The following is a 26208-nucleotide window of genomic DNA, read 5'->3' as shown; positions in this document are numbered from 1 at the left end:
TGATAGGAGTATTCCAGCTACCATGGAGGAGGGAAGACAAGCAGTTATACCAGCAAGTTCCCACCTCCATGGGCCTGGGGCTGAGTGCAGCCCATGCAGTGTGCACAGCGGTGAGAGAAGACAGAGAAAAACTCTCAAGCATTCTGGCCTGGGAAGAGAGAAAAGGAAAACTGCTGAACCGTGAATGTTGAAGAGAGTAGACACCTCCCTGATTGACACCTGAAGCACACAAGTATAAAAGAGACTCTAAGCAGTCCAGTGAAAGGCAAAAGATCTGAACAGAGTAAGGAGTTACTGCACAAACAACAGAGTTTACAGTTCAAACCTAGCCAAGAAAAATGACCTACTAAAACAAAGGAAACACGGCTCACCAGTGGGAAATAACAGAATCCAAGTCTCCACAGCTTCACATTCATAACGTCCAGGATACAATCCAAAATTACCCAACATATGAAGAACCAAGAAAATGAAACACATTCTCAGAAGAAAAAAAAATCAGTCTAGTTCAACCTCGAAATGAAACAGAAGTTGGGACTAAGAGACAAGGTATATATGCCATGACTATAACTATTCTCAATGAAGTAAAACAAACACACTTTCAATGCATGAAACCCTAATCAGAGAAACGAGAAGTCCCAGCAGAAAAACCAAAAATAATAAAAGAACAAGAGGAAAACTCTAGAACTGAAAAATATAAATTCTGAAATTAAAAATTCACTTGATGGACTTAGCCAGATGGACATGAGCGAGGGAAGAGTATGTGAACCTGAAAGCAAAGCAATAGAAAGTATCCAAGGTGAAGAACAGAGGGGAAGAAAGATTGGGGGGAAAAAGTCAACAGAACCCAGAAACTTGTTAGATAACATCGAACAGTAAAATTAACGATGTGTAATTCAGAAAAAAAGGATGGAGTTCCCGGGTGGTCTAGTGGTTAAGGATTTGGCACTGTCACTGCTGTGACTCAGGTTCACTCCTTGGCCTGGGAACTTCTGGATGCCATGGGCACAGCCAAAAAAGAAAAAAAAATTTTTTTGAAGAAATATTGACCAAAGATTTCCCAAATTTGAAAAAAGAAATTTTCAGGCACAAAATGATAAGCAAATATCAAGCAGAATAAAATCTAATAGCCTATACCAATAGAAGTCCAAATGATACTCAAACTGCTGAAGTCAAGGATAAACAGTACTTCTTGAAAGCAGCAAGAGAAAAACAATAATATGTACATATTATGGACATAATACAACTGGTGGCTGAATTCCCTCCAAAACCAAGGCCAGGTGGAATATCTACTGAAATAAAAAGAAAAGCTGTCAAAGCAGAATTCTATATTCAGAAAATATATTATTCAAAAATAAAAGCAAAAAAAGATATTTTCAGACAAAAGAAATCTAAGAAACCTTGTCATAAGCAGAGCTGTACTGCAGAAAAGGCTAAAAAGAAAAGATACCAGATAGAAACTTGTATCCTCAGAAAAGAATAAAGAGCATCAGAAATGGCAAGTCTCTTGGTAAATACAAAAGACTATATTTTCTTTTTCCTCTTAATTTCCTTATTAACATACAACTTTAAATTCATAACACTGTCCTGTAGGGTATATAATATATGTATATGTATTAAATATAACTATAAAATAAAAATGGATGAGACTTTAAGCTTGTACAGTTTCTATACTTTAAAGTAGTTCATTATTAACAGTAAATTAACTATAAAAATTAAAGATGTACAGTAGAATTGCTAGGAAGCCAATAAGAATCTATAAAAGATTGAAAGGAAATGGATGGAAAATATATGCCATCACAAGCAGTAAGAAAAATTGGGCTGGAATAGCATTATTAATACTAGAGAAAGTAGATTCCAAAACAAGCTACATTAAGAACGATTTTTTTAAAAAAGCTTCATAATGTTAAAATGGATCATTAAACAGGAAAACATAACATTCACAAATAGTGTGAACCCAGTATCAGAGCTTCAAAACACATGAAGCAAAAAATGACAATTGTAAAGGGAAAAACAGAGCATTCCACAGTCGTAGGTAGAAGCTGCAATATACTTTTATCAGCAACTGACAGAAAAATTAGACAAAAACCAGCAAGGACATAGAAAATTTGAACAGATCACTAAACAATTACAGCATGCACATTCTTTTCAAGTGCTTATGGAATATTTACCAGTATAGACAATATTTGGGGCCATAAAACAAGTCTCAATGTCAAAATATTGACTCATACAGAATACGCTCTCTGACAAAAATGGAATTAGGTTAGAATCAAAAACAATAAATAAGATAATCAGACAAAATACCAAAATATTTGGAAATTAAATGACATGCTTTAAAGAAACTTTGGGTCAATGAAAAAAATTACAAGATAAATTAGAGAATATTGAAATAATGAAAATAGAAGCTATTGAAATTTCTGAAGTGCAACTAAAGTAGGGCTTACAAAGAAATGTATGGTTTAGGTGCCTATTTTCAAAAACAGGAAGGTTATTAAATCAATACCTTTCACTTTAAGAAGGTAGATAAAGGAGAGCAAATTAAGCCTAAAGCAAGCCAAAGGCTGGAAATAATACAGATAATGTACTATTTCAGTGACTTCTCTATATATGACATATATGACCTCTACATGATGAAAAAGTCAATAAAATAGAAAACAGAAAACAACAGAGAAAATAATTAAAATCTAATACTGATTCTTTGAGAAGATCAATAAAATTGATAAACCTCAGAGTTCCTGTGGTGGCTCAGCAGAAACTAATCCAACTAGGAACCATAAGGTTAAGGATCACTCAGTGGGTTAAGGATCTTGTGTGGCCGTGAGTTGTGCTGTAGGTTGCAGACGCGGCTCGGATCTGGCGTTGCTGTGGCTCTGGCGTAGGCCAGCAGCTACTGCTCTGGTTAGACCCCTAGCCTGGGAACCTCCATATACCGCAAGTGCGGCCCCAAAAAGAAAAAAAAAATTGATAAACCTCTAACCAGATAGATCGAGGAAAAAAGAGAGACATAAAATGCCAATATCAGAAATAAAAGACATACAAAGCAACAGATTTTACAGATATAAAAAAAAATAAGGGATTTTTACAAACAACTTTACTACAATAAATAGCTAACTGGAAAAATTTGTCAAATGATCGAAATGGATAAAGTCCTTGAAAGACACAAATTAAAAAAAGGGAGTTCCTGCTGTGACTCAGTGGGTTAGCAATCCAACTGCAGAGGCTAAGGTCACTGTTGAGGCACAGATTTGATCCCTGGACTGGCACAGTGACTTAAAGGATCCAGCATTGCTTCAACTGCAGTTTGGGTTGCAGCTGTGCCTCAGATTCAATATCTGCTCAGGAATTTCCATATCCCACAGGTGCAGCCATTTTTTTAAAAAGTGACTAAAAACAAACCAACAGCAACAAAGAAAGCCCTCGAAGAGTTCTATATCAATTAGAAAAATTATATTCAAAATTTTAAATCTTTTTTTTTTTTTTAAATTTTTGGGCGTTCCTGTCATGGCACAGCAGAAATGAATCCCACTGGGAACCATGAGGTTGAGGGTTCAATCCCTGGCCTCGCTCAGTGGGTTAAGGATCCGGTGTTGCGGTGAGCTGTGGTGTAGGTTGCAGAGGTGGCTTGGATCTGGCACTGCTGTGGCTGTGGCGTAGGCCAGAGGCTACAGCTCCAATTTGACCCCTAGCCTGGGAAACTCCATATGCTGTGGTACAACCCTTAAAAAAAAAAAAGACAAAAAGACAAAAAAAAAATTTTTTTTGGCCTCACCTGCGACATCTAGAAGTACTTGGACCTGAGCCATAGCTGCAGCAATGCCAGATGCTTAACCCCTATGCCACAGGAGAACTTTCAAAAATACATTTTTTAAAAGCGGGGGATTGGGGGGGGAGCGCTTCAGGCCCTGATGGCTTCAAAGGTTGATCTTATCAAAAATGTAAAGAAAAATGAATATCAACTCTACACAAACTCTTTCAGAAAATCTAGAAAAGGGAAATACTTCCTAACTCATTTTGTGAGGCCAATTTTACCCTGACCTCAAAACCATACAAAGATATTATGAGAAAATAAGACTATAAACCAGTATCTCTCGTAAACCTAGACACAAAAATCCTTAACAAAATATTATTAAATAGAATCCAACAAAATTTTAAAGGATATACGTTATGACCAAATGTGGTGTTTTTCAGGAATGCATACTGTGAAAGAAACAAAACTTTCTACCTAAGACCACGAACAAAGCCAGGATGTCCACTCATACCACTTTTAGTTGACATTGTCCTGGAGGTCCTAGCCAGCGCAATAAAAAAAAAGAAAAAGAAAAGGCATAAAGATTTGAAAGGCAGGAGTTCCCATTGTGGCTCAGAAGGTTAAGAACTAGACTAGTATCCATGAGGATGTGGGTTCAACCCTTGGCCTTGCTCAGTGGGTTAAGGATCTGGTGTTGTCTCGAGCTGCGGCATAGGTTGCAGGTACAGCTCAGATCTGGTGTTGCTGTGGCTGTGGCGTAGGCCAGCAGCTGCAGCTCCAATTCGACCCCTGGCCTGGGAACCTCCATATGCTGTGGGTGCGGCCCTAAGAAGACCAAAAAAAAAAAAAAGATTTGAAAGGCAGATGTAAAACAATCTTTATTCACAGGTGACATAATGTTATGTGTTGAAAACTTTAAGTAACACCCCCAAAGTTACTAGACTAATAAGTGAGTGTTACAGAGGTTCAGAATATAAGATTACCATATAAAAATCAATAGTATTTTTCCAGACTAATGTCAAAAATTAGAAATGAAATTTGAGAAACTTTCTACCTAAGACCAAGAGTACTTACTTATGATGAATAAGTTTGGATTTATGAGAAATAAGGTAATATTCAACTGAATAGGAGTTCCCGTCGTGGCGCAGTGGTTAACGAATCCGACTAGGAACCATGAGGTTGCGGGTTCGGTCCCTGCCCTTGCTCAGTGGGTTAACGATCCGGCGTTGCCATGAGCTGTGGTGTAGGTTGCAGACGCGGCTCGGATCCAGCATTGCTGTGGCTCTGGCGTAGGCCAGTGGCTACAGCTCCGATTCAACCCCTAGCCTGGGAACCTCCATATGCCGCGGGAGCGGCCCCAGAAATAGCAACAACAACAACAACAAAAAGACAAAAAAAAAAAAAAAAAAAAAAATATTCAACTGAATAGTGTCATTTTATATATATTTGACATTTCATGTTGAGCTGAATAGTTATTTTTGCATGTGGAATCACCATGAATAGGTTAGTTCATACAGACTAATAAAGGTATATTGCACAGGTGACCCTTTAAAAAACACAAAAGAAATGCAGAGAAAGATTTTAAAAACATTCAATCGATACGGAAGATAAGCAAAAAATACCCAACATACATATGATAGGGATTGCAAAGAAGAATGTCAAACAATAGGTTAAAATAAATATTAAGGAGTTCATGCTGTGACACAATGAGATCTGTGACATCTCTGCAGTGCCAGGACACAGGCTCAATTCCCGGCCTAGCACAGTGGTTTTAAAGGATCCGGTGTTGCTACAGCTGCGGCAGAGGTCACAATTGCAATTCAGATCTGATCCTTGGCCCAGGAAGTCATGTGCCATGGGGTGGCCAATAACTAACTAACTAAATAAATAAATAAACAAATAAATAAATAAAACTTTCCTAAAATTAAAAAAAAAATCCTGGAGTTTCCCTCTGTGGCTCAACGGGTTAAGGATCCAACCCCAGCCCAGGGCAATGGGTTAAGGGTCTAGAATTGCCACAACTGTGGTGTAGGTCACAGCTGTGGCTCAGATTTGATCCCTGGCCCAGAAACTTCCATATGATGCAGATGGGGCCAAAAACAAAACAAAACAAAACAAAAAATTATTTTAAATCTTGAAATTATATATTGAAAGGATACACCACAATCATTTCAGCATGACCAACACTGAATCATATTATAGTTAAAATTACTTTAAAAAGAAAATAAAACATCATTTGGGCAACCTGGCAACAAGGCTAAGACACTAACAAAGAAAAGAAAACAAGTTTGTCCCCAGACTGTTCAGCCAAGTCCTAATGCCCAAAGGACATGGTGTAACAAATTTAAGACACTCAAGGAAGGGAGATATGAATCAAGGATTTTATATCTACAAAAACTGGCCTCCAAGCAAGATGCTGCAAACAAACTATTATAAACTTGCCAAAACTCAAGGTATGTTGATCCTGTGAGCTCTTCCTAATGAATCTATTAGAAAAGAACATTCGGACAACCAAAACAGACTGAGATAAGCAATATAAGAATCACTGGTGAGCATTAAATATAAATATACCAATAGAATAAAGATAAACCATAGTTATAAAGGAGAGAATTTAGTAGATACAGTATAATTATCAAAAGTTGGGGACAGGGGAGTAAGAAGTGCAAATGCTTATGACTGTCCAATAGACATTACCTAGAAATAATAGGATACTACTCTACTTTTTTTGCCTTTTTTTTTTTTTTTTGCTTTTTAGGGCCATATTCGTGGCATATGGAGGTTCCCAGGCTAGGGGTCTAATCAGAGCTGTAGCAGTCACAGCCACAGCAACACAGGATCTGAACCGCATCTGCAACCTACACTGCAGCTCATGGCAACGCCAGATCCTTAACCCACTGAGCAAGGCCAGGGATCGAACCCACAGCCTCATGGTTACTTCTACTAGTCGGGTTAGTTTCCACTGCACACAACAGGAACTCCAATAGGATACTACTCTAGATCAGATACAAGGGAAAAGATGTTACAAGCTAATTTCAATATTGTTCATGTAGGAAATCAGTAAGTCCAAAAAAAAGTTTCCATGGTATTGTATGAAGATATTAGTATAAAATTAACAAATAGAACAAACAGATAAAACCAAATGTATAATGAAAAAGTGTAGATACGAAAGACATAAAAATAAAACAATACGATAGAACTGAGGCCAAACATATTAATCATCTCAACAGATGTAAGTGGGCTTAACTCACCTATTAAAAGAAAAGGATTTTCAGATTAGCTAATAAATCAAAATCCAACACTATGCAGAATACAAGAGACACACCTAAAACAAAAAGATTCAAAAGAGTTAAAAATACAAGGATGGAGAAAGATATATCAGGCAAACACAAATAAAAAGAAAACAGGGGTCTTAATCTTGATATCTGACAAGATGGAATTGAGATGCAAAAGCACCACAATATATTAAAAAGGCCACTTCATAATGCTTAAGGCTACAATTCTTAATGAAGATATTACAGTTATTGATATTTATGCACCCAATAGCACGGCAATAACTTTCATTAAGCAGTAAGCTACAGGAGATACAAGGAGAAATAGAAAGAAATATACTAACAGTAGGAGGCTTAACACGCCTCTCAAAATCCAAGATCAAGCAGACTAAAATTTTAAAAAGTATAGAAGACAAAAATAACATAAATAAGGTGGATCTTTTAGATCTATATCAAATTTTGAACCCTAATAATAAAGGCTACAATTTCTTTTCAAGTACATATGGAACATTCATGAAAACTGACCTAATTTTATGCCACAAAGAAAAGCTCGATAATTCCAAAGAACAGAAATAATGCAAATATCATCCTCAGACCATAGTCATAAAACTCAAAATCAATAATGAAATAAAAAGATGTTAACTAGACTTACTGCAGTGATCATTCTTCAATATACACAAATGTTGAATTATGTTGCACACCTTACACTAATGTTAATTACACTTCAATTTTAAAAAGAAATGAAAAGACACACACAGAATAAGAAAATAAACAAAAATGCCCTTCCAAGCACATTTTTAAACACTTTAGTCAAAATAAAACTACAAAATTAAATTGTAGAACTCTGTGAAAATAATAATAAAACCCGATATCATCAGAATCTATAGGCTACAGCTAAAGGAAGTATCAAATATACTGCTCAAAATGCCTATAAAAATATTAAAATAAATAAACATCCAACTAAAAAAACTAGAGAAAGAACACCAAACTTTAAAAAAAAACAAAAATATAAATTTAAAAAAACAACATTTTTTTAAAGAATGAAATCTTGAGAAAAAGGAATTAACAACAAAAGAAGGGAATTTAGAAACCAAAAAAATACCCCAGTAGAATAAACAAATAAATCTAAAACGTGTTCCTTAGAAAAGAAATTAAAAAATAGACAAAGCATTATCTAAATCAAAAAAAGGGGATATGGGGATGTGAAGAGAAAACACAATACACAACATCAAAGACATAATGAAATGGACAAAATGAAAAGGACAAAATAATATCAAAACGGAAATTTTTAAGTTTTCTAAAAGACTCTTTTCCATAATTCTATGCAAACAAATTTGAAAACTTAGATGAAATGAAATAAAATTTTAGAGAAATAAAACTTACCAAAATTGACCCCAGTAGAAATGAAAGTCTAAACACAACAAGGGTCATAGAGGAAATAGAGAAAGAAGTTTTAAAGTTCCACTACAAAAAAGCACCAGGCCTGATGGTTTCACAAGGGAACCCTAATAAAAGTTTAAAGATCAGAAAACCTCAGTGTTACTTTAATTATTCCAGAGCATCAAAAAAGAAGGAAATCTTCCAAACTCAGTTTATGTAGTGAGTATAATGTTGTTCCCAGAACATTACTCTCCACTCCCCCTCCCCACCAAAATACAATGGACCAATCTAACTTGTGAATGTCAATGCAAAAATTATTAAATAAAACATGACAATGTCCAATCCAGCATATTAATAAAGTTAAGAGAAGAAATCATATGGTCTCCACAGATATAGAAATGAACTTGACAAAATTCAATACCACTCAGGTTTTTCTTAATAAAATAAGAATTGCTGGATACTTCTGTAATTATTACCTTAGCCCAAAAGAATATCTTATTTAATGGAGAAATACTAGAGGCTTTCCTACTAAAATTCAAAACAAGACAAAAATATTCATCCTCTATGCTATATTTAACAATTTGTTGGAGATATTTGCCAATGCAATTAAAAAGAGAAAGCAATTCAAGCTATAAGAATTAGATAAAAGGAATAAAATTATTTTCTATTTGAAGATTATGTAATTATATATCTTGAAAATCCAAAGAATAGATGGAAAAACAACTATAAACAAAAATAATTTGGTAAAGTAAGGTCACAATATTGGCATGCAAAAATGTATAGACCTCATGAATAAAAATAAAAATATAGAAGAAAAGGCAGGAGTTCCCTTCGTGGTGCAGTGGTTAACGAATCCGACTAGGAACCATGAGGTTGCAGGTTCGGTCCCTGCCCTTGCTCAGTGGGTTAACGATCCAGCGTTGCTGTGAGCTGTGGTGTAGGTTGCAGACGCGGCTCGGATCCCGCGTTGCTGTGGCTCTGGCGTAGGCCGGTGTGGCTACAGCTCCGATTGGACCCCTAGCCTGGGAACTTCCATATGCCGCAGGAGCGGCCCAAGAAATAGCAAAAAGACAAAAAAAAAGAAAAGAAAAGAAAAGGCAAACCTCAATTATGATAGAAAAAAATATTTTTAAAAAATACTAAGCATGAGCTTAAGAAGAAATTTCAAAAGCACCCACAGAAACACACAAGACTTGAAAACAAATGGAAAGACATACCATGTTGTTAGACAGTTAGATTCAATATCCTTAAGATTTCAGTTCTCCCTAAATTATTTTATAAATTTAGTGTGATACTCAAAAATACCATCAAGATTTTTTTTCTGGAGCTCTGCAACTTTATTATAAAATTAGAATGAAAAGAATCACCAGAAAAACCTGGAAAATAAGAACAATATTGAATGGAGGAGAGGGGATTCCAATAAAATTCTGTACAAAAACAAACAAACTGTAGCTTATAGCAGAAAGAAGGGGAGGGGCACAATAATGGTCATAAGGAGCAAGTATTGGTGCTCTGTGAATACATCATGCCACGTTCACTTCAATTTCCTATTTCTTGGGGGGATCTGGCTAGAGTAACAGATGAAAGCTAAAGAGTATATACATCTCAGCTGTAAAAGGGACTGAATTGTTAAGTTCCTCTAGAGCCTGGTACAGAGCTTGACACATTGCAGACACTCAATTAATATTTATTGAACAGGAGGAATGGAATGAAATATGGATTGGGGAGTTCTCGTCATGGCTTAGCCGTAACTAACCCAACTAATATCCATGAGGATGCAGGTTCGATCCCTGGCCTCACTCAGGGGGTTAAGGATCCTGAATTGCTGTGAGCTGTGGTGTGGGTCACAGATGCAGCTCGGATCCCGAGTTGCTGTGGCTGTGGTGTAGCCCAGCAGTTACAGCTCCAATTTGATCCCTGGCCTGGGAACTTCTATATGCCGCCAGTGTGGCTCTAAAAAGATAGAAAAAAAAAAAAAAAAATGAAAGAAAGAAATATGGATCGGGTAGTACCACATTAGGATGTATCTGTAATTGGTGAAAATGTCTTATCAAAAAGTATATTAAGAATGTATATGGGAGTTCCCGTCGTGGCGCAGTGGTTAACGAATCCAACTAGGAACCATGAGGTTGCGGGTTCGGTCCCTGCCCTTGCTCAGTGGGTTAAGGATCCGGCGTTGCCGTGAGCTGTGGTGTAGGTTGCAGACGCGGCTTAGATCCCGCGTTGCTGTGGCTCTGGTGTAGGCCGGTGTCTACAGCTCCGATTCAACCCCTAGCCTGGGAACCTCCATATGCCGCGGGAGCGGCCCAAGAAATAGCAACAACAACAACAACAAAAGACAAAAAGACAAAAGACAAAAAAAAAAAAAAAAAAAGAATGTATATGGATGTATGTCTGGGTCACTTTACTGTGCAGCAGAAGTTGACAGAACATTGTAAACCAACTATAATAGAAACAATTGTTTTTAAATATATTGATTAATAGCCCCAAAACAACTTGAAACAAGCTCTTTAATGGCATGATATGCTTTTAACTTCTCCTGATCAACATTTTTACTTTGGGTATTTCAATATAGTAATGTATATCATTTTGGTAATTGATCAAAACTAATGGGGGAGGAGTTCCCGTTGTGGCTCAGTGGTTAACAAATCCGACTAAGAACCATGAGGTTGCGGGTTCAATCCCTGGCCTTGCTCAGTGGTTTAGGGATCCGACATTGCCATGAGCTGTGGTGTAGGTCGCAGACGTGGCTCAGATCCCAAGTTGCTGTGGCTCTGGTATAGGCAGGTGGCTACAGCTCCAATTGGACCCCTAGCCCTGGGACCTCCATGTGCTGCAGGAGCAGCCCTAGAAAAGGCAAAAAGAAAAAAAAAGAAAAAAGAAAAGAAAAAACTAGTGGGGGAATAGGTGATAGGTTGAATGATAAAATCAGGCAGAACAATGAAATGACACTAAAAAGATGAAATTTAGTACTTGGTACTGATTTGAATCATGTTCCTCCAAAAGATACGTTCAAGTCCTAAAACCTACTACCCATAAATGTAATCTTATTTGGAAATAGGGCCTTGTAGATGTAATCAGATTAAAATGTGGTCATAGTGGATGAGGGTGGCCCTAAATCCAATGACTGGAGGGCTTGTAAGAGAAAAGAAAGGGAGATTTTGGATACAGAGACCCAGAGGGGCCATGTGAAGACAGATAGTGATTGGAGTGATATAGCACAAGCCAAGGAACAAGGAGGATTCCCATCAACCACCAGAAGCTGGGAAAGAAGCCACAAAGGCCTGCAGAGGAAACAAGGCCTGCCAACTCCCTTATTTTAGACTTTCAGCCTCCAGAATTGTGAGACTAAGTCTCTCTTGTTCTAATCTACCATGTTTGTGGTAATCTGTTACATCAGCTCTGGGAAACTAATACAGGGTTAAGCAAAGCTCTGTACCTTTCCACTGCTTAGATGGAGAGCAAAGGAAAAGAAGCTTAACAGGAATTCCTATGGAAAAGATCTGGCAGGTTCAGCAGACTAGAGGCTTAACATTGTAATGCAAGAGCTGAAGGAACTTTACATTTTGAAATATAGATTCCTGTACTCTGCACTAGGGAAGGTAGGATAATGTATTAATTCCTTTTACAAGTGCCACATTTAAAGGAGAACGTGGAGTTTGTGTTGTGGCTCAGTGGAAAGGAACCTGACTAGTATCCATGAGGACGCAGGTTTGATCCCTGGCCTTGATCAGTGGGTTAGGATCCGGCATTGCTCTGAGCTATGGTGTAGGTTGCAGACATGGCTCAGATCTGGCGTTGCTGTGGCTGTGGTGTAGGTCAGCGGCTACAGCTTCAATTCAACCCCTAGCCTGGGAACCTCCATATGCCATGGGTGTGGCCCTAAAAGGACAAAAATAATAATTTTAAAAATAAAGGAGGACATAAGGAATGCACTTTAAAATGTGATGTAAAAAGTAAAGTGCCCTCAATGAACTTCTTGGCAGAACAGATACTGACTCACAGACTTTGAAAAACTTAATGATTTCCAAATGAGACAGGTTGAGGGATGGGGGGGATGCACTGAGGGTTTGGGATAGAAATGCTGTAAAATTTGGTTGTGATGATTGTTGTACACCTATAAATATAATAAAATTCACTAATTAAAAAAAAAAGTAAATGCCCTTAAATAAATTGTGTTACCATCCATCATTAGTGAGCAGTTACTCTACATATGTAGTATGTAGTCTAACATCTAAGAAGAGCTCACCCAAATCGCAAAGAGATGGAACTATAACATGGGTCAAAGGTAATAGGAAGTTACTGAAGGGTTTTTTTTTTTTTTTTGTCTTTTTGCTATTTATTGGGCCGCTCCCGCAGCATATGGAGGTTCCCAGGCTAAGGGTCCAATCGGAGCCACAAACCTACACCAGAGCCACAGCAACACGGGATCCGAGCCGTGTCTGCAACCTACACCACAGCTCACGGCAACGCTGGATCGTTAACCCACTGAGCAAGGGCAGGGACTGAACCCGCAACCTCATGGTTCCTAGTCGGATTCGTTAACCACTGCGCCACGATGGGAACTCCTACTGAAGGATTTAAAAGAAGAAAATGACATGACAGCCTCTGTATTTTAGATGGATCACTAAGGGGACTACATAAGAATAGATTTGATGGGGACAAAGCAGACACGGGTAAATTAAAAGGCTGGTATAATATAGAAATTGATAAATTCCATAATTAGGATGGTAATGGTAAGAATGAAGAGGAAGTGAGGTATCTGAGGAATATTTAAGACATAAAACCAGAGTACTAATACAATAACACTTGACCCTCAAACTATTATGAGAATGAATTAAGCTAATAATGTGTCAAAGTGCTTAACACAAAATAGGCACAAAAAAATAAATATCTAAACCCTCCTTTCTAGAGATCTTAAGAAGCAAATGCCGGAGTTCCCGTCGTGGTGCAGCAGAAATGAATCCGACTAGGAACCACGAGGTTTCGGGTTCCATCCCTGGCCTCGCTCAGTGGGTTAAGGATCCGGCGTTGCTGTGGCTGTGGCATAGGCCAGGGGCTACAGCTCTGATTAGACCCCCAGCCTGAGAACCTCCACATGCCGCGGGTGCAGCCCTAAGAAGCAAAAAAAAGAAAGGATTCAAATACCTATAACTGACATGTTAAATTGGCTATATGATTGGGTGTTGTCTATTTTCACTACTGAGGCAAGTTCATTACCTCCTAAAATAAAAATACCATTATATATATGCACATGTATATAAACACATACATATATATATATATATATATATATATATATATATATATAAACTACCTATGTGTACACACACACGCACACACACTCACACATCCTTTCAGTTTTGTCCTAGTGTCAGACCAAGTTTCTGAGATCAGTGAAGATGATATACACCCTGGAATGTTGAATATACCTTCAATTTTAATCGAATAGTCAATGAAACTCACTTGATAAACTATATGCTGTGTAGAAGCATTGTCCTTTCAAGAAACATCCAAAAGAAGGAGTTCCCACTGTGACACAATGGGATTGGTAACCTCTTGGGAGCACTGGATGCAGATTCCAACCCCCCACTGAAACAGTGGGCCAATCCCTGGCCCAGAAACTCCATATGCCGCAGGGTGGCAATAAATATGTAAGTTCAAGAGGAAAGAAAAACAAGATAGAAACAGAATGTGTGAATTGAAAAAAAGCTAAAAATTCGAAATGAAATGGTTGAGCTTTCCACACTACAAGAAGCAAGCTTCTTGATACTATATTTTTGCTTAATGTACTTTTCAATGCTATAGCATTTCATTTCTAAGCCAATATATGTGTTCATTTATGCAGAGCTACCCATATCTTTTCAGAATGTAAGAAATAAATGCGGAGTTCCCGTCGTGGCGCAGTGGTTAACGAATCCGACTAGGAACCATGAGGTTGCGGGTTCGGTCCCTGCCCTTGCTCAGTGGGTTAACGATCCAGCGTTGCCATGAGCTGTGGTGTAGGTTGCAGATGTGGCTGGGATCCCGTGTTGCTGTGGCTCTGGCGTAGGCCGGCGGCTACAGCTCCGATTCAACCCCTGGCCTGGGAACCTCCATATGCCGCGGGGGCGGCCCAAGAAATAGCAACAACAACAACAAAAGACAAAAGACAAAAAAAAAAAAAAAAAAGAAAGAAATGCTTTTGAATTTGCAAAACAATAATATTGCAAAATGAGAATCTCAACTTAAAGCCTATTTATTGGTTGAGTAATCAATACATAAAACTTGAACAGCTATATTATCAGAGGATCCAAGTCAAGTTATAGCATGAAGAGTCCCTGACTTTAGATATATTGTCACTTTATCTTAAAAAAAAAAAAAAAAAAAAAAAAAAAAGCTAGCTATGTGCTAAGATTGTCTACCAGATAGGGTTCATAATTTCTTATGCTGAATATACTAAAAGAAAATTTTAACTAATGAGAAAAAACCAGAAATACAATGAACATTCAGGAAAAGTGTAAGTTGTTATATAAATACTATAAAGTGGAGTTCCCGTCGTGGCGCAGTGGTTAACGAATCCGACTAGGAACCATGAGGTTGCGGGTTCGGTCCCTGCCCTTGCTCAGTGGGTTAACGATCCGGTGTTGCCATGAGCTGTGGTGTAGGTCGCAGACGCGGCTCGGATCCTGCGTTGCTGTGGCTCTGGCATAGGCTGGCAGCTACAGCTCCAATTAGACCCCTAGCCTGGGAACCTCCATATGCCGCGGGAGCGGCCGAAGAAATGGCAAAAAACAAAATAAATAAATAAATAAATAAATAAGTGTTAAAAAAAAATACTATAAAGTTTTATTTAGCCAATATATTTTAAGTACATTTGACAACTGTATTTTTATTCACCTGTAAACCCATTTTAAAAGCATGTGAATACTATATAGAATACAGAACTTCACATTAACAAAAATGTGAAATCTTGAAATGAATAATATTCAAAAAGGTAATTATGTAATCCTTCTTCATAAAAGACATTTACTTCATCCTCAATCGTTTTTACTTGTTCAAGAAACAGTTTTTGTGCACATGCTGTGCTGTAGCCAGTGATTTGTATGCTGAAGACACAGAGATGAACATAATACAGTCTATACACCAACAAGGGCAACTAACAAGAAAACTAATTATTGCAATACAGTGTGAGCACATGACTAGGGCATACAGGGGAATCATGGCAACCACACAGGGCTTCCACGCTAAATATTGCACAATAAGTAAGCACTGGGAAGACAAAGAAGAGGGTCAAAAGAGAAAGAAAGCATTAACAGGCAAAAAGAACATGGTACATTGTTAGAACTGGAAAAAAAGAGTCCCATGTAACTAGCCCAAGGAGTTAGTGCAGGGGTTTAGCTGGATGGGCTAGAATCAACAGAGTTTGGTGATTTGTTATAGTAATGGTAGAGAATAGTAGAAGTTTAGGAAAACTCCCTATTTTTTGACTGGGGTGAATGGGTAGATAACAGTGCCATTCACTGAAATGAGGACTATAAAAAAGGAGCACACATTTGGGAGAGAAGAAAATGAATTCGGGTTTGAGTTGCCCATAGGATGCCTGGATTGCAGTAGAAGCCAAACATAGTTCAAGAGACATGTTTAGACTAGAAAACTGAGTTTGCATGTCACCCACATAGATCTGATAACTGATACCATAAGAGCGAATGAGAGCAAGAGTCTGTGAGACCAAAAAAAAGAGGACTAATGACAAAATCCTGTTTTTAAAGGTAGAAAAAAAGGTAGCCCTAAGACAAAAATCTGAGTAGGAACAGCCAGCGAAGAAGAAAATGAGTTTAGATGAGGAATGGGGCAGCTAGTAGTTAATAGCCATGGTCTAATTTTTACATATGTGAATAAAACTAGAGTTTCCTCTATAACAACGTTGTCATGCAAAGATTTCTAAATGGCCACAGGTTGCAGTGCTATTCAAAGAAATGCTTTTCTATTCTAGTCATGTTACCAAAAATGTATATAAAAATAAATAAAAATAAATAAAACTATCTATTGATTTCTCCAAGCAGGGTCCTTAAATACGCAGGGGAGAGGGACAAGTTCAACTTCAAATCACAGGGCTAATTAGCAATACACTTAAAAGTGTTTGTTTTGATGTAATCAAAAGGATTTTTAGTTACTGAGATAAGGATGTTGAGTAAGGTAAATACATTTAAAATGGCACATATTCACATTTTTAAAATTAGCCCTATTGAGTTTATACCCAGGTTAATTTCCAAATTTGACAAACATTTTGACAGATATTTATATTAGTGATTTATGTTTACCAGCTGCTACAGTGACATCATAATACAAAAGGTAATGGATAGGTAGGCATGCCCTAGAAATGTTCTGTTTAGGTGATCAGCTAGATCACTTGCTAGATATATCAGGTCAAGTAATTGCCATGCAGAGATCCCCTCCCACCCCAAATGGGTTAGGCTGACTGCTGTGGAAGAGACCTATGACAAGGAAAGGAGAATAAAAGAGTCCAATAGCCCATGCCCCATTCAAATAATATTGTAGCTACTTTTTTTTTTCTGCACTCTAAGAAGGCTAGATCCAAGCTTTATAATTATCCTTATTTTAACCATAAGCACAAGGTTTTATACTTGATGATGATGATAATAGTTAGCATTTATTAACTCTTCATTAGGTGCCAGGATTCCGTGCTATGCACTTGTCATGGATCACCTCATTTAACTTTAACAACAACTATAACCACCCCCATTTTACAAATAATGCAGTTGAGGCTTTACAGAGGTTGAGCTAACTTGTCCAAGGTCACAGAGAATGCAAGAAGAAGCCAGGATTTAAAACCATGTAGCAGTCTGATTCTAGAACCCCAACTCTTAACTTCTACTATTATCAAAAGGAAGCTTCTTTAGAAAGAGCACACCCAAAGTACTCCAGATTGGTCAATTTTAACTCTTAAAAGATGGCGAAGCAGCTGTGTATGGGGTGGGAGGGTAGGATTCCTCTCTTCTCTCTATAAATTCTTATTTTTATTATTCTATATCAGCTACATAAACATTTTCACTACAGTGAATTTTGACTTTAAGAAAAACAAGCATTTGGAGGAAAAAAAATTTAACTCTGTGCAATTGCCTGAGAAATTGCTAGGGAGCCTTCACCTTCTATTATGATGTTCTGCACAAAACCCAAGAAACAGAATGAATGCATAAAAAAAGCTCCAAACTATATCTTAACTAAACCTAGCCTCTCTTTCATCATTATTACTTATTTTATTAAAGAAAATGCTACTACATAAAAATAAAATCATCTTTCACATATACGGGATACGTTACATCTCAATGTAAGTCACATAATTTGCTTGGTTAAAATGTACTTCCTCCTATTGGCTCAACCAAACTATGTCTATTTCTGGTACCAAAGAAATCTTTACCTACATCAAGAGACCTCAGAAAGAAGTGTAACGGAAATAATATTTTGACACTGCATTAAGGCTCTATCTCCCCCTCGGTCCTTAGGCAATTGGTACTGTGCACACTCCTGAATGCAGAAAAGAAATAAACACTCTCTTTCTCTCATATTCTGGTGGTCTCCACATCCAGTAGAAGAGAAAAATTTCATAGCCCTCTGAAAGCCTTCCTCGTAGTCATACTCCTACTGAGTCCAAGGATAAAATATCACAGCTCTGCAACTTCTCTTGATTAAAAAGTATGCACCCTTCCTAAACAGCAACCATGCAGCTTTTCCTGTGTTTGCTCCATTTTCAGGTATATTACGTGCACTAGAGTGTAAACTCATCATGTTAGTACATGTTAAAGAGAGAAAAAGAGAAAGAAATTCTTAACTTCCTTTCACACTAAAGATACCTAAAAACACCCAAAGCATCCTTATCCTTTTCAGAGCCTACTCCCATTTACCTCCTTTGCCCTCCAAAATGCTAATGGCTAAACAAAGATAGCTGCTACTCCTATTTCTTACTTTACAGATGGAAATTCTGAGACACAAAACTATTAAGTTAATTGCCCAGTTAACTATGTCTCACAGTTAATGAGAAGGGCATGAAAAATTCGAATCCACATGTTTTACCTTCATATACAGTATCCTTTCCATCATTTACAGATGAAAAAAAAATCTGTTTTACAAAAAAAACCAACAAACTCTAAACTACCTACTTAACAACACACAATGTGCACTACACATCCAAGTCCACATATATATTTTATTCATCTTGGCATTAACTGCCCAGGATAGAGACAAGGCAAAGCATCCAGTGCATCTCAAAATATAACAAGGAATAGGACAGTAGCACTCACTGGCTTTAACCTGAAATTACTTACATAATATGTAACTATAAAAGCAAATGACAGGTGGTGGTTTTTTAAACAACTGCACTATAATAAAAACTTCAAGGGTGTGATAGACTCAAGCAGGAAGTTCTGCACTGATTCCAACTGTGTTATCATTACTCAAGATACAATGCATCCAATTTTGTCAAAAACCTCTGTAGAAGCAAAATTTATCTTTGAGGCTTAGATTTAACTTTTCAAAATGGGGCAAAACAATCACAAAAGAACTTCCTAACAATTTAGAAGAGAGGGACTAATGAGTGGATAATCATTGTCAGTATCATAACTACCATTTATTGAATATTTGCCAAATGCTGGGCTCACTACTCAACATTTCATGCATATTCTCTCATTTACAATCACAACAACCTCATCAGCATTATAACTCCAAAGTCACAGATGAGGAAATAAAGTTCAGAGAAGTCAATTATTTTGCCCAAGGTCAAAAGTAAACAGCAGAACTAGGGTTCAAATTCAGGTGTTGCAGTTTCCCAAAAAAAAAAAAAAAAAATTTGTAAAGAAGTATAAGCTCTGGAAGGTAGGTGAATATAAAGCATCTCTAATGAACCATCAACCTGGGAATTCTATGAGTCTTAAGTTCATTTAATCTGTCTGATGAATAAGAGACAGACTGCATTTCATCAAATACAAGCTACTGCCCCAAAATAATGAGGCTGCTGTTTTCAGTATTTCACAAAATGGCTTTAATAGCCATTCCAAAGAAGAATTTAAAAGGCTTTTAGGAGAGATGGCATTAGCAACATAACTGTGTACTACTTTGAAAGAAACAAGAGTCAATTAGATGAATAGTTTCTGGTATATCTGTTAAAAATTCAAATTAATTGCTTAATTTTTAAAAAATCTGTTATTAACAATCAGAAGTTCCCGAATCCTTCAAGTGTAGTCAGGAAAAGGTTTCACATTGATTAACCTACCAAGTACATACCAAAGGCCTACTAATGCGCACTACAATAAGAGAGGCTATAAGGGAGCCTATTGGAAACTTCCTCTGTCCACAAGGAGTTAGCAGGTTGTTTCCTACCAAACACTTCGCCAATCATTACTGGGACAAATAAAATCCTCATGCTATACGGTATAGTTTTTGCAAGCTGCCCTACAAAGGAAACCTCTTTGGAAAAATAATTAGATCATTTTCCCAGAGCCCCTTTCACTGTCTTGCAAGCACCCACTCTTGCTTTAACCTTATGGTCGTGGTTAGTTTTAGCATTAGTGTTGGTATTCCTGGGTTGATTTTCCTTACAGTGAATCCAGAATTCTGCCTAGCGCTAGGCTCCCTCCCCCTTCTCTGTCTTCTAGCCTCTCTAACCCAAAGTGGAAACTGCAGACTCTAACTCCCCTATGGCTCCAGCACCGAGAGCTGGGCATGCTCAGAAGGCCAGGCAGGCTTTGGTTGCACTGACAGTTCCCCGCCCCTGATTTGCCGCTGCCCCCCTTCCCCCACTCCAACAAGAGATACTGAAATGTTTATCTGAAAGATACGAGGCATCTTTTTCCCGAGAATGACCCCATTTTAATTTCATTTCGCAGGGTTTTTCAGTCTTGCAAAACCCCACCACAAGCCAAGGAAGACCGCATAATTTTCAGCACCGGGGACAGCGCCGCGTTCCCATTAACATCCACCTCCCCCACCTTCTCGTCCACCCCCCACCCCCCACCCGCCCCAACCTCAGCCCCCACCCCCGCACCAGCACGATGCCAAGGTCTCCCAGCAGCCGCAAACGCCGCAACTGCAATAGCTCCCAGCCGGAGGCCGGGCCGGAACGCCGGGCCGGCTGCTACTTACACTGCTCCGCTTTGGTGGACATGGTGCTGTCCAGATGGAAAGGCTTTGCCCCAAAATCTGTGTCGTGTGAGCTCCCTCGCTCCGCCAGCGATGTTGCGAGGAAAAGAGCGCATACCCCCCACCCCCCACCCCCTCGCTTTCCCCCTCCCTTAGGCCCGTGTCGCTACCATTCGGACAAAACGCACATCAAATTGCAGAATTCGGTCCCGGAAGGTTAGGAAATCGCCCCCGGAGAAATGGGTGGGATTTAATAGGCGGCCAAAGGCTTCCTGTCCGTCCCCTCCTGGAGCTGCCCGCGTTGATGTGGGCGGGGAGACCGAAAGGAGAGAGCAAGCTGCGGCTCCTGGTGAAATGGGAAAATGGGCTCGACCGGGGGAGGAGTATTTCCATTCATAAGGCGCACGGAGGGGACGGGTGTTTCCCAGAGAAAAGCCTCTTAAAGAGCCGGAGTCCCCGACCATTTGGATCTCCCATTGGCGTTTTCCGGGCCTGTAACTCCTGCTCCGGGAGCAGCCCCCGGTGCCTCAACCGGGTGACCGGAGAGGGACACAGGTGCGTCCCACGCTTCGTCTCAGCCTCCAGGAGGAAGGAGGGGGAGGCGGATCCGGGGCGGGCTGGAGACAGCCGGGGCCGGAGGGCGGCGAGGATGCTCCTGAAGACCGCGAGGAAGGAAATGCAGAAGTAACCCTCAGCATGGCTTCCCGGCGTGCTGCGGTCCGTGCCCTCTCCCTCCCCTCTCTGATGGGCTCTCCTGCTGATGATTGGGATAGGAGGTCCCACTGCCAGGGGACTGTGAAAAGACTTTAGAAGTCGAGTCTAGAGAAGCAGGAGATTTCCACAGATGGTGAACCTAGAAGGGCCATAGAAAAGGGAAATGCAAGACTGGAAATAGGAGGAACCTAGGTGTGCTGCCATGCAACCACCCAGGAGGGAGATAGGCACGTTAGGAAGCCCCTCTGCTGGGAAACCCAACGAAGCCAATAGAAAAAGAAGGTGATGGAAACACACGTCAATTATATTAATAGGAAAATGCTTACAGACTCAACTACAATGTGGAAAGACATTCTTAGCCTGGACTTGGAGTCAGAAAGAATCAGATTCAAGACTCAGTTTTACCACTTATTCATGCTAGGACCAATCGTAATCATCCTAAGCCTCAGTTTCTTCTTCTGTAAAATGGGAACAATAAAACCTGCCTTGGCACCTAAAGATTTAGTGGATGGGTCAAATGATATAATGGATGTGAAAGTCCTTTTAAAGTACTCTACAAGTCTCAACCATTTTGACCATTCTTTTTTTTTTTTTTTTTTTTTTTTTTTTTTTTTTTTGGTCTTTTTGCCTTTTCTAGAGCCAGGGATCGAACCCGAAACCTCATGGTGCCTAGTCGGCTTCATTAACCACTGCGCCACCACGGGAACTTCCATTTTGACCATTCTTAATTCAACTAATTTAATGGTTGGTGAAAGCTGAGGAACAGTGATCAAAGCAGGTTGATTTAGCAAAAGCTTTGGGAGCAGAACTGAGAGTTGACCAATTATTTTTAATGCTGTTAACTGTGGTGACTAAATCAATGTTTTTCCATCTCAGCAACAACAAAATCCTTGGTTTAGGTAAAAGAATATTAAATTATATATGGTATGGACAAAACATCCAAAATAAATCTTCGACAATCAAGAGAAAACAAAGATCATGATGACACCAGCAGCCGTGGTGCCTGGTGAGGACCTGCTTCCTGACTCATACCTGAGGCCTTTCTGATGTGACCTCACATGGCAGAAGGGGCAAGGGAGCACTACGAGGCCTCTTTTATAAAGACATTAATCCCAGACCTGTGCTAGCCTGTTACATTCCTACCCCTCATCATCTTACCACAGCCTTCACCTCACTTCACACTCCCCTTCAGCCCAGGAACTAGGAGCTATGGAGCAGGAGGGCCAGGGAGAGGAGGAGGAAGAGGAGGAAACATAGCTCTCTGCCCCACACCCAGCACAACCCACAGGTAGGCAAGCTTGCAGGGAACACTCAGAGGGTGTCCTGTGAGCGCCAAACAGGTCTGAGCCTGGAAAAGACACTGAGAAGTAAAAGATCAAAGGTGAAGTAGGAAATGAGGAGGAGGGTAGAGGAAGGAAAAAAGTGGGGGAATCGTGAGAAGTGGGGGCAGGACACAGCAGGGCTCCAGACTTGGGGGTAGGGTGGGAGTGGGGAACATACCATAGATGCAGAAAAAAATAAAAATAAAGGCACTAATCTCAATCCACCTCCCAAAGCCGGCGTAAGATTTCACATATGAATTTTGGAAGGCCAGAAACATTTAGTCCACAGCCATACCTGTGTGCCATCTTCACCCTCAGGCTGGGGCCCAGGTTGGGTGTTATGGAGTGGATCCTACTTTCTCTGCCTGGGCTGAGAACACTCCCTTTATTGCTTGAAAAGTTCTAGCTTTTTAGCATTCAAATTCCTTTTCTTCCTTCAACAACCTTTAGTCATTTAGTGGACATTTTGGGGGCTTTAAATAAAATCTTCACAGTGAGTTTCCTATGTTTACCTCCAGCCCAGACTCCGAGGCTCCCCCGACCCCATTCCAGACTTTGGTCCCCTATTGTCCACTCAGTATCTGCTACTGTTTGTCTCATGGGCATGTCAAGCCACCCATGGCCCAAATTAACTCCTGGTCTGACGCCAGCCAACATAATCTCTTATACAGTTCACTGTATAGAATCCTCACTAGTCCCCCTTTCATGGTTTTCAATAGTTTCCAGAGTAGTCCTATTTAAGCCTAAAACAGAACATCCCACTTTGCACAGAACCCTCCAGCCTTTTCCCACCCCATTCAGAGTAAAAGCCAAAGTCCTTATAATGGAGAACAAACCCTGAAAAAACCATTCTTCCCAACTCCTATCACCTCTCTGACCCTATCTCATCCCACTCTCTTGACTCTAGTGACCCTGAGGCTCCTTGGAAACTGTAGGATCACTCTAATCTAAACGTCTTGGCCCTTGCTTTTGCCTCTGCCTGAATGCTCCTCCCACCATTAGATGGCCTGATATAAAAACTGTGCCCAGGTTCACCCCTTGGGGGAATTTGAACTTGAAACTAAGATCATTGGTTTGCTGGGAGCAATTAAAATGATGATTCTCTTTTATTTAGCCTTGAATAAAATTAAATTTCCCATTAGAAGCCACAAATTTTTAATAGCAACTTAAGTAAAAGGGAAATTTTGAACTATGAATGCATGTACCTCAAAATACAAAGAATTGGCATTCCCATCTTGGCTCAGTAGTTAACAAACCCGACTAGAATTCATGAGGATATGGGTTCGATCCCTGGCCTCGCTCAGTGGGGTAAGGATCTGTTGTTGCCGAGGGCTGCGGTGTTGGTCGCAGAGGAGGCTCCGAACCTGCATTGCTGTGGCTATGGCATAGGCCAGAGGCTATAGCTCCAATTCAACCCCTACCTGGGAACCTCCATATGCTGTGGGTGCAGCCCTAAAAAGTGGAAAAAAAAAAAAAAGCATTGAGCCAGCCATTACATTTGATTATCTAAATAAAGGTGAAAATTCTTGGATGCTTGTGAAAAAAGTACATACATATATGAACAAATATCAATAAAAGGTATTTCTGAGTAGCCCAAAATAGTCTACGGATAACAAAGAAACTGCCTGTTATGATACACGGAGTGGACAAGCTTAATGGTACTGGTGAAAATGTTCATAAAATGTTAGTGATTTGACTCTTTAGGATGTATACACAATTGGACTGTGTCACCTCAGTGATTGACAGGTTGCTCTGGCTAATCAGGCTGGTCATTCTATACTTTTTTTTTCTTTTTAGGGCCGCACTTTCAGCACATGGAAGTTCCCAGGCTAGGGGTTGAATCAGAGCTGCAGCTGCCGGCCTACGCCACAGCCACAACAACTCAGGATTCGAGCTATGTCTACGACCTACCAAGATGGGAACGCCGATTCTTTGTATTTTGAAGTACTTGCATTCATAGTTCAAAATTTCCCAATTCATTGGCAACACTGGATCCTTAACCCACTGAGCAAGGCTGAGGTCAAACCCACATCCTCGTGGATACCAGTTGGGTTCATAACCAGCTGAGCTACAACAGGAACTCCTTGATCATCCTATATCCTACTATTCATTCCCAAAAACATATCCTAAAGAGAAATTCCATGCTTCCAAGATAAATGATGATGTAAAGAATGATGTTGAAGAGTTAATTTTGAGTAAATAGTTGGAATCATTATGAAAGAAAATATGATTATAATATAAATTTCTGAGAAAATAACAGACATTTTGTGTGAGTAAAAGTTCAATAATTTATTCATAAATTTCTAGGATGCTTGAGGCTTTGATAATTAATTTTTTTAAGTGGTGTCTTAGAGAGTTCCCTTGTGGTGCAGCAGATTAAAGATAAGGCATTGTCACTGCAGAGGCTCCAGTTGCTGCTGTGGTATGGGTTCCATCTTTGGCCTTGAAACTTCCACATGCCATAGGCATGGCCAAAAAAGAAAAAAAGTTGTGTCTTTCGTGTAACCCAGAAATAAAGTAATAAAGTATGTTCCTTTCTCTTCATCTGCTTACTAACCCCGCTCTTTGTCATCATTTAAAGCTCCTATTGCCCCATTAAGAAAGTATAATATTGTTGAGGGGAATAGGCTTAGGAGTTAGGGTTAGCCTAGGTTTAAATTTCAGCTCTGCCTGGGCATGACCTTGAGCAAGTTACTTCCTTATTATCTCAATTTCCTCACCTGCAAAATGCATATAATAACATAGTTACATCAAAGGTTGTTGTCAGGATTAACTGAATGCAATAAAGAACCTAGATTAATCCCTGGCACATATGAATGTTTGCTTTTGTTAGCATTACTGTCCAAGCCACCCAAATGTACCCATTCCGTTAAGGCCAATTCTAACTGTTTCAAATGATTCAAAGCCTAAAATCATCCATATAATTGATACCATAATAATCAACCTAGGCTCTTATAACTTCAACTTCTAACATGTGTATTGGGCTTATTCACTAACCTGAACCTTATCCACTATTCAGTACCTAGCTGGCCTTCCTTACTACTTCAGTGAGACAGATATGAACTCCCTCACTTTTTATTCTCTTTCTCCCTACCCATCTGTATAAACCTTCCTCTCATCTATTTCAGAAGTAGTGCCTCTCTTCACTGCCAAGTGAAGTGCCCTTTTCTTTTTAAACTATGCCTCTAATTATAAACACTCCGCTTAATTGTCTTCTTTCTTTCCAGCATTTTAAGTCTCTATCTTTTCAATGGATCGTTCTGTTCTGCTCATAGACACGAATAAATTTTCCATCATGGAAAAGCTGTACTTGTCATCACACTGAATAAGTGATCTCCATTCCTCCACCTACTACCTCCACTTCCTCAGCGTCCTACCTATTATCATCTCCTTGCTGAAACATGTTCTTTCAATAGTCACTAATAATTTCCTAATAGTCAATTACAATTATCTTATCTCTTGGTGACTAATTCCAACATTTCAAATATCTCCCTATTCCTTTTTGAAACTCCCTCTTCCCCTAAACTCTATGCTACAATGGTCTGCAAAATCTTCTCCAAACTTTTTGGTGCTTGTTTTGCTTTAATGAAATATTTCCAACATAAAAATATAAAAAGTAATATCATAAACATTATTTTTTCCA

General features: G+C 39.2%; 1 protein-coding gene across 5 annotated transcripts in view; it reads right to left on the bottom strand.

Annotated features, from left to right (window-relative positions):
* Window positions 1-21129, bottom strand: part of UNC79 (unc-79 homolog (C. elegans)) — a 262072-nt gene extending 240943 nt beyond the window's left edge. Inside the window, exon 1 of one of the 5 annotated variants that reach the window (XM_021099643.1) lies at window positions 20718-21129. Coding sequence is in view for 2 of the 5 variants with exons in the window: in XM_021099642.1 (XP_020955301.1) it covers window positions 20533-20554 (22 nt within the window). In the remaining 3 variants the exon portion in view is untranslated. Of the gene's footprint in view, window positions 1-20532 lie in introns of all 5 variants that reach the window. The other 4 variants (XM_021099645.1, XM_021099642.1, XM_021099634.1 and 1 more) reach the window with 4 other exon arrangements.

This window comes from Sus scrofa, chromosome 7, assembly GCF_000003025.6.
Source record: "Sus scrofa isolate TJ Tabasco breed Duroc chromosome 7, Sscrofa11.1, whole genome shotgun sequence".
Taxonomy (NCBI): Eukaryota; Metazoa; Chordata; class Mammalia; order Artiodactyla; family Suidae; genus Sus; species Sus scrofa.
Note: the sequence above shows the minus strand (reverse complement) of the source record. Positions and strands in the feature narration are given on the sequence as shown.